Genomic DNA, 9706 nt, shown 5'->3' on the forward strand with positions numbered 1-9706 from the left:
TGTGATTTTGCCATGTTGTGTGATTTAACTGAGCATCTTGCCCAACTGAATAAGAGACTACAGGGATGCAAACAAGTCATCACCCAGATGTCTGACTCAATCTCAGCGTTCCAGCGTAAACTTCACCTCTGGAAGTCCCAACTACAACAGGACAATCTTTCCTGCATACCAGAATATTTCAGCCTCATATAAAGTTTTTTCATTCGCTCGGTTGGAAACCAAAGTAACCCGGTTAATTCATGAATTTGACCTACGCTTTTCTGACTTCAGAGCGTAGCAGCCAGGTTTTGCCATCTTTGCTAATCCATTCACTACTGATATTGACAGCACACCTCATCATCTTCAGCTGGAGATAATCTAGCTTCAGAGGGACAGTGGCCTGAGATCAAAGTTCCAGGATGCTGCACTCGAGGACTTTTACCGTCTGCTTCCCCCTGACGTGATGCCACAGCTTCGACTTCATGCTGCCCGTATTATGTCTATGTTTGGGAGCACCTATCTATGTGTGCACATGTTTTCTATCATGAATCTAAACAAGACCAAGCATAGATCACGCATCACTGGTGACAACCTCTGTGCTGTTTTGAGGACTGCTACAGCCCAAGACCTAAAAGACCCAAGACTTAGACATGCTGACCAGGGGGAAACAACGTCAAACATGCACCCAGAACAGGAGAGCATTTATGTTACATAATGTTTTTAAATTAATATCTCCAGTTCAATGTTTGATTGTGTTTTGATTTTCAGTTCATGATTACTGGACTTCACTTGTGTTCAGAGGCTTCACTGCTCATGTGACCAATATAGTGACACTGACAGCCTTTATTCATTTTTTTTTTATTACTCAGTTTTTTAAGGCTATATGCTAGATCTGTTATGCCAATTCTCAGCTGATCACCCTGAATGAGAAAGGTTCAGAGGGAAGTAAATTCAATAAATTTGATAATATTTGTTTATTTGTTATGTTAAGTTTACTTAATATTTGCTGTTATTGAAGGAGTAATGTGAATGTCTTAACTTTGTCAATAGATCAATACAAATACATAAAATATTATATAATATTCAAAACTTAAATAAACATTATGAAAAATCAAATACAGACTCTCATTTGTAACATACCGATATTACATATACCGAGTAGTTGTTACAGCCTTAACTTTAGAACCGGCCCTTTGATGACAACTGTGATCCAAATGTGGCCCTTGGTGAAAATTTGTTTGACACCCCTGGCCTATTAGACTTATTCACTGGGAACATGTTTTATTGCAAATGAAAATTAATACTGAGAGGGCACTGTTTCTATTTTTATTACAGAAATGTAAAATATTGAAATAAGTGTATTTTCCTAATCCAATTTTTGAAGGAAAAAGATTATATTTGGGTCAGTAGAGTGGTGAGAAGGGTGGGGATGTGATGGCACTTGTGAGGAGTCCAAGTGTAAAAAAGAGGAAGGAAGAAGGTTGTTCTTAATGTTGTGTGGTCAGCTATTTAAGACAAGGGCTCTGGTGACACACGCATGATTTTATTAACGGTGAAGTTAAAGCCTGAACATGAAACTCCACTCCATGTCAGTGTTGCTTCTTGGTAAGTTTACTCTCCTGAACATACTGTATTCAGATGTGGGTAGAGTAGCCACAATTTGAACCCAAGTGAGGGCAATGTTACTTTATGAAAATAGTATTACTCAAAAACTACTACTTGAATAGTTTTGATGTATGTTTTTTAAAACTGATTTTTGCATTACTGTAATTAGACAGCCACAACATTAAACATTACACAGATTCTGGTATTTCCAAATCATTGCAGAAGGTAATTCAAATTATTCAATACTGTCAGCATAAAAATTTTGTCACTTGCAGACTTTTTCACAGTGGGATGAGGTTCAGTCATATGCACAACTAAACAGAACCATTGATTGATCAAGACACCTGGTATTCCCAATGGTCTCCCATCCAAGTACTAAATAGGCCGGGCCTTGGGTATTTACACTAGTCTAAATATCCCTCTAAAACAATTAGATGTGGTCTATTTCCAGTAGCTAAATATGTGCTGCCTACATTTGTTTTTAAGTCAGACATTGGTTTGGACAGCTATGTATTTACGCTGGTGTGAAGGCCTGTCTTCCCTCGAGGTGTGCTCTAGAAGTGTTGAGGCAGCAGAGGTACATTTGAATGGGAGTTTTACGGACTAAAAGACTTCAGTTAGTGAAGTTATTTATCTAAAGTACAGGACAATGCATGAGAGGAAGATTGTTTTGGGGACTTTTCAGAGAGGAATTAATATGTCACCTCTTTACATCACTGAACATGCAGGATAAAACAATGAAGCTGGACATGTATAATTATGCATACAGGATGTACATCAGAGCGATACAAAGACAGCAGGTGAGTGTTTATTACACTGGCTGTTTTTGGTTGCATCTCATTCTTTTGTGAATTGTGAGATGTTAGTGTAGCTAAAGCAGGTTACTGCTCCTGTTGTCATATTAGCAATGTTGATTATGGCAGAAACCTTTTTGTGTTACATATGCTGGATGAATGAACGACCCCCTAAAGGACTCCTGAATGCGTTCTTAATGCTCATTAATATGCACATTTATGTGAACTCTAATTTCGCTAATTTCGTATGCAAATTTATCTTGCGTAATTCAACTCTGCATCCAAAGCCTGACAATTAACATGTGACAAAGTGGGCCTTTGTCCATTTTTAATAGTACTATAATTTGGTTTGTTCACGTTCATTTTCAATAACTGTCCAATACAAAACTAAATAGAACTATCCCAGGTAGTGATGGGTCATTTGAAGCCGAGGCATCGAAGCTTGTACCGAGTAATAGGGGGCGTGTCAAATGAAGCCCTGCTTCGAGGCTTGAGTCAGATTGCTAAAAAACACGTAACTGGTGTAAAGTGAGGCCTCGCTTCCCACTGGTCACGTGACTGGTTTAGGCTACGTGTCACTTTTCTAAATAAAAGTGCGCAGCACCTCGCGGCACGTTGTGGCTGTCGTAGGTTGGTTGTAGTTTGAGCGACTCAGTGACCGATAGTAATAAAGTGTTAGGAATAAAGCGTTCCTTCACTCATAATTTGTTAATTCAGTATACTTAGTCGTGTTGGGAATGGCAATGAAACAAAGTACAATTTAACAAGTGAAGACGTTCAGCAATTGATAAAAAGTTACAAATCTATCACAAAATTGCCATGGAATAGGTGGCACGATGTTGATAATGTGTCTAAACTGGCAAACACGGAGCGTGGAGGTCTGGAAAGCAAATTGTTGGGGGATGGAGATTCGCTGCTCTATTACTGAAAAATTGTATCATCAATGTCAATACAGAATTGTCTTACAGACAAAATAACTTTTTCTTTAATAAAATATGTTTTTATTTAGTTTAAGACACTACCACTTTACCTGCTTCACTTGTTTATGACCACAACATGTTGCACACTTGCATATGCTTCAAATTCCCAAAACGCACGTGATCTGGGAATGCGAGGCTTCGCTTTTGTGAACATGACGTCATCGCTTCATTTACGGTGTTGCTTTACCTACGTGCTCCCATATAAACCACTTTCTTTCACTTTTCATTCACATTCACTTTATTAAAACTTCGCTTTTGAAGCTTATACTTTCAGGACTGGTAGAAGTTCAAATGAGCCAAGTTTAGTTTACCATTCGAGGTTTGTAAAAACTGCTAAAGTAGTTTAGTAATTTTAAAGTAGTTCAATTCTGTTTTACAAAAGCAACACAGGCACATACAGTCTTTAGAAACGTGTTGGATTGTGTTTGCGCTTGTTTTACATTGAAAACCTCGCAATGAAAATTCCAATTTAACATTAAAAACGTTTCATCGCTCTCACAAAACACATGTATTCAAAAGATGAGCTACTCATTCTTTAGCATGTGTTCAGTGTGATGAATACATTGAGTGTTTGCCTGCCACACAGAGGGTTGAGAGCTCGAGACTTGGGTTACTCAAATCATACTTCAAAATATAAATTATACTGTAATAGGATGATTGCATGCAAAAAAATTAAATAATTAGTGCACCATTTGTGTGATTTTCGCAATAAAAAGGTCTTTTATTTGCTTTATGACAGTGCATCACTTGACATGCGTACACTTTTTATGGCCACAAGATGGCAGAGTCGAGCAATTACACTCTGGGCGAGGCATCGACTCTTGTACCGGTACAATTGGCTGAAAGCCTCAGGTGGTTCATGAGGCTTCAGTTGACCATCACTAATCCCGGGTTTGTTTTGTTTAGTTTTTCAATCAGTTAATTCACCACACACTAGTTAGTTTAAACATTTTATTTAGTTAAATGTGTCAATTCAGTTTATTACAGCGATCCTCTTACCTGCATCTCCACATGGTCCAAACGAAGAGGGGGCGTGCCCTATGTCAGCCATTTTTATAGGCTTGAGTGGGGTCATGGGCCAGACCATGTGGAGGGGAAAAATGGTTTAAGTTTTTTTTATTTTTTTGTGTTAATGTCTTATGTATTTTTGTTTCAATTATATAAGTGTTTAGAGTTTATTTTGTTAAAAACTTTAGTTAAGGGACTTGGGCCCTGAGATATGGTTTTATATGGAAGATACTGCTCATGTTACACCCACAGCCCCTGGAGAAGAGATGGTGTATACCAGGGGGAGGAGCTTCCGGTGCAGGAGAGTATTTTAGCAGGGCTAATTAGTAGTGATGGGGAAAAATGAAGCGCCATGAACCATTGGAGCGTGCCTGACTATTGCTTCACCAAGAGGTTCATTCGTGAAGCTTCAAAATACTGCCATCTGGTGTTGATTTAATGTATAGCAAACGTTATGTGGTTTGTTTGAAACAGGACACGCTCTTGAAATAGAAAATGCATATTCTCATTGTTATTAACGGTGTTACAATAAACATGCCTGAAATTGGAATCTTGTTTTCATTCATTTTTATTCAAAAAAACTATCTTTTCCAAAGTTTTTGGATTTAGTCGATTTCTTTTTTTAGAAAGTATTTCTCCAGCTTTCGAAAATATTCTTTCACATGGCACTGAAGATGCCGGAGAACACAAATAAATTCTTGTAAGTTTATAAAGGTTTGGATATAGGCGCTTTGCTCTGCTCCAGTACACTATTGGATTTTCTAGCAGGCTCCATCTGTAAAGGGAGAGGATTTATTTGTGCATTATGTGACAGCAGAATGTGCCCATACCAAAATAAATATAATTTAAAACTCAGACACCCATTTTTAATCAATCACCAGAGTGAAAGAATAAAGTGCCTGTTACTTACACCAAGACTAGAGGAATATTCTTTGTACAAGTTCACAAAAGGATTCAGTAATTTCTCAAATACAACTCTTTCCAACAAGCTCACTCACTACAAACGCCGACAACACCCGCGAGGGGTCGCCGGATTCAAAGCGCTTATAAAGGAAGTGAACCGGCAAATGGAGCATGACGTCACCCTCAGTGACTGGAGCTTCAGTCACGTGGTTTTGGTGTTTTTGAATCGGGAAGCTTCACTTTTCCACGCCCATTTTACTCGGCACAAGCTTCGGCGCTCGGGTTCATTTTTCCCATCACTACTAATTAGAGAGACGGGGGACATCAGTGCAGCCAGGGTACACGTGGCTTTTTCCCCTTAGTTGTTTAAATTCTTTTGCTTAGTTTTGTTGAGCACCGTTCATTTTTGTAAATATGTATTATTTTTTGTGTTCACGGGGTACCACTATGCAGATAATACATTTTGTTTAACTGGACTTCTTTTTGAGTCTGCCTCCTACTTATATCACTTCGGGCCAGCTTCCCCACATAACATCAAAATAATGTGATCCTAAAATCCTCTTTTTGTGCTCTATTCTTTGAAGTCTGCAGATTGTGTGCATTATTTAATGTACTTCCAAATTATGTGATGATTATCGATGTAATGTCTAGACTGTTTCTCTTATGCGACTACCCCAGAGACATTGAAGGATGGGTCAAATACAGAGGACACATTTCCATATGAGGCTTAACTACCCACCTCTGATTGTATTTTCATGGCTGACATAATACTTATCTCTTATTATTTTACCAATCAAACCTGTTGATCTCTTTGAACAGTGCTTTGTTGTGGAGGACCATTCACCAGAGCAATGAAAGTTTTGGAAGTGAAAGAAGGAGAAGACCTCAAATTCAAATGTTCATTTTATACATCGGGGCACTGGAGGGTCTTCTGTAAAAACCACTGTGAGAGAACAGAGAATTATTTGCTTGCTTCTTTCATAGACATCAGTACAGAGGGCAGATACAGCATTGAATTTGAGAAGCGTCCTTCCTATCCGGATTTGCTGCATGTGAAAATCAAAAATGTGCAAAAATCTGATGCAGGATCGTACAGCTGTGCTCTGGCAACATGGGGTGTAGAAAGGGTGCAGTTTACATATGTGGACATCACAATTTATGTCACAAGTGGTAAGTTTTGTATTGTTATTACATCATCAATAGATTCTGATGGTGCACTGTCTGTATAGTCGCTCAGTCATCCAGGTATGATCCATAGCAAAAGAAAAATTCAGTTCTGTCAACTGGACAAACGTTTTAGAGTGAAGACGTTTGGCTGCCCATCCAAGCTGCTTCTTCAGTTCTGGTCAGATTTCTGGTCAACACTGCCTTATATCTATCTAAACTACACTGAAAATTATGCACATATTTTGTATACGTTTTCATTTTTTTTAGCTGGATCTACTAAACACTAACTAACACTAAGTGTGATCTGTGCCTGAGTCATATTTTGCATAATCATTCAGGCAACTAATGGGTGAGAGCACCCATTAGGGGCCTGAATTATCTGTATTGTATTCTTTATTTAGATTTAGGTTTGAGGATGAAGTTATAAATGGGAGATAAATGAAGTCTAAGCCCCTCATTCCTGTTTAAAAATAGATAGATTTTTTTTTTAAATTACTGTTTTTTCATTGCTAAAAACAGTGCACCTTTAAACAATACTAATAAAAAAAAATTAAAAGTGCACAAAATTTATGTGTATATATAAATATCATGTCTTTTGTCTTCAGCTGATAGTTCCGGATCTGTTCCAGGAGTCCCCGAGGGCCCCAGTGCATCTAAAGCTCAGCAGAACCACACCCCACTGTCTGGTAAACCCACACTTTATTCATGGACCACACATGGATCACAGAACAAAAAACAACAAAAGCAAAAACTGAAGAAATGTTGGCTAATGCTAGCTAGCTAAAATGTAACTTGAGTAACAGAGTTTCAGACTGAGCAGTGCCCCAGTTAGCTTTACCCCCAAGGAATGTTAATGATAGCTACAGTATCAATTAGGTTTCTTTCACATTTTCAAAGTTAGCTGGGTAGATGTCACCAGTCTAGTGCTGAGCACTCTGAACACAGGTTTGTTCAGATAAGGCATTTGTCCCCTGGCCCCCAGCAGACAGTCTGGGGGACCCCGGTAGGTCACATGGTAACCAGCCCTGCATCTGGTCCAATGGCTTATTGACACTTCCAACATAGATCATTTCTGCAGGGGTCGGCAAACCTAAGCACATGGGCCACAATGGTCTCACGCAAGAATTTTGAGGAGCATGCGGAGCAAAATGATCTGATAAAATGGCCAGCTGTGCTTATTGATACATTATACGGGATTAATAGTTGCTTCTATAGCAACACTGTCTGCGCTCATTTGACCTCATCCCGCTACTGTCCGCCACGGCTGTTGTTGTAAAAGACTAGACGGGGACACCACCATGTGGTGGTTCCTGCTCTGATAGAGTCCTGCTGCACTTTCCACAAGCATGAGGCTTCAGTCTGTGCTCCAGACAGAGCAGTACAAACAATACAGTGTTTAACCCTTCATCTAGATATCTGAACACATATCCAATCATCACAAATATGAGATAAGACATAGGTGAGATGGACAGACTATTCTTGCTACAAACTTCAGTAAGTTTTTCAGATGGGATTTGTGTTGGGTTATGAATGTATGTCCACTTTAACTGCATGACAGGTGTTCATGTTTTTCTAATAATGACTTTAATGGGATAGTACCTGTGGTAAGGATGTATCATAGTTTTAGTTAAGTGGCACTTTGTTTAAAAAAAAGTTGAGAAGAAACATGGCAAAAAACTCCCCAAAAAACCAAAACTTTAAACATTATTTCAGTGTAATAATTTTTATTAGTCTACTCAGAAATGTTGTGGAATTTGGACACGTTTCAGCCCTTGTTAACATCATGGTTGCTAGATAACAGACTCATGATTGCTGTGTTCACCAAAATTAAAAGAATTAGAGAGACAACTAGGCAAGATTTTTTAGCAAATTCTTAACTAAAATTACTATATTTTCAACACCTAAAACAGTTTGTAAACATACTAAAGCATGGAGAAATCTTTTGAAATCATGTGAATTGGACAGATGTGGCGCTGTACGTAGGACTGAGCTTGAGCGCTGTGCTGATCCTGTCAGTGACACTCACCATACTGTACTGGAGAAAGAGAGCCAGCCCAGCACCAGGTAAGACGACTGCAACTGATCAAAGTGGAAGTTTCTACTCTAAAATGTTAAGGATGTATTCAATCATCCAGGAGAGACCCATAGTAATAAATGTAACATGTTACTATACATCATTGTAACTGTTTAAATGTTCATACAGAATCTCCCCAGACCCCAGGATATGCTCAGCTACTGAAGGTGAGTCTTCTTCAAATCAGTGTTCACACTGATGCTTTTCATTCATAATGATTGTAATAGAAGGCAATTGTCTGGGAAAAAAAAAGGAGAAACCTTTTTGATTGACATTCAAAAAGTTAAATAATCTAGAAAGACACAGGTATAAGCATTAGTCCAAGTGTTTTGCTGTCACAGTTAAGCTAACAACTAGCATGCTAATGCACACTTCCTGGTTATAGGACAATAAAATGCTTTCTAATTAGATGCTGACATTACACAGCATTCTGACTTCAAGAGCTGTTTATAGAATATAGCTGTACTGGGGCAAGACACATTTTACTCAAATACATGGGAAATCCGCACAAACTAATGCTCCATGTTTAGGGTTAGCACATGCATTTGGTCAGTTAAAACTGGTAAGATTGTGGTCAAAAAATGTAACATTGTTACAGAACAATATCACTACAGGAAGGGTTGAATAAAAACACAATTAAACCAGGAACAATCCATTAAGATATTCTATTATGTTTTGTTGCCAGGCTAGGCTGCTGACAGCTCCAGTAGTTACATGCTCCACCTCCCAGTGCCCCCTGTGAACTTAAGAAGCTCCTCTGTACTGCACTGTCGCTCTACCACAGAAATAATGGTGTAATCACTGTTTTAGACACTGTTTTGCTTCATGTGATGGTTTGTATTAGGTTTCATCCCCTGAATGTATTAAATGATATAATAAACTTATGTTTTGACTGCATAGGTTTAGTATGATTTAACAGTTAAAAACTTGTTTTTATAGTATTGTCCACTGTTTTGTTTTGGGTTTTTTTTTTTATTATGATTTTTTTTTTTTTTTTTTTTTTCCAAACAATGTAAATTTGCAGCTTTCTGATCAAAAGTGTATGCTTGGCTCCAGTGGTCATTGCAATTTGGTGACATCACACAAGACTGCCCTGACTACAGATGGGCATTTCTAATTACAAACACTTGTGTGCAGGAGGGGAGTTTGAAGTATGTATACCTGTTAGACCAGGGGTGGGCAACCTTTAACACCCA

At 38.4% G+C, this 9706-nt stretch overlaps 1 protein-coding gene across 1 annotated transcript; it reads left to right on the plus strand.

Annotated features, from left to right (window-relative positions):
• Window positions 1-1494: 1494 nt before the first annotated feature.
• Window positions 1495-9361, plus strand: LOC129457092 (uncharacterized). Its single transcript, XM_055228939.1, has 6 exons — window positions 1495-1584; window positions 6089-6439; window positions 7042-7122; window positions 8402-8500; window positions 8640-8677; window positions 9196-9361. The coding sequence occupies exons 1-6, from the start codon at window positions 1551-1553 to the stop codon at window positions 9250-9252; spliced, it is 660 nt and encodes a 219-aa protein (XP_055084914.1). The 5' UTR covers window positions 1495-1550; the 3' UTR covers window positions 9253-9361.
• The last annotated feature ends 345 nt before the right edge of the window (window positions 9362-9706 follow it).

Source organism: Periophthalmus magnuspinnatus, chromosome 18, assembly GCF_009829125.3.
Source record: "Periophthalmus magnuspinnatus isolate fPerMag1 chromosome 18, fPerMag1.2.pri, whole genome shotgun sequence".
Classification (NCBI taxonomy): Eukaryota; Metazoa; Chordata; class Actinopteri; order Gobiiformes; family Gobiidae; genus Periophthalmus; species Periophthalmus magnuspinnatus.

Bases quoted from the DNA above. Each gene is read 5' to 3' on its own strand.
- LOC129457092 (XM_055228939.1), top strand. From the start codon at position 1,551: ATGAAACTCCACTCCATGTCAGTGTTGCTTCTTG. The intron at 1,585-6,088 runs GTAAGTTTACTC...CTCTTTGAACAG, and splicing joins CATGTCAGTGTTGCTTCTTG to TGCTTTGTTGTGGAGGACCA. The intron at 7,123-8,401 runs GTAAACCCACAC...TGAATTGGACAG, and splicing joins GAACCACACCCCACTGTCTG to ATGTGGCGCTGTACGTAGGA.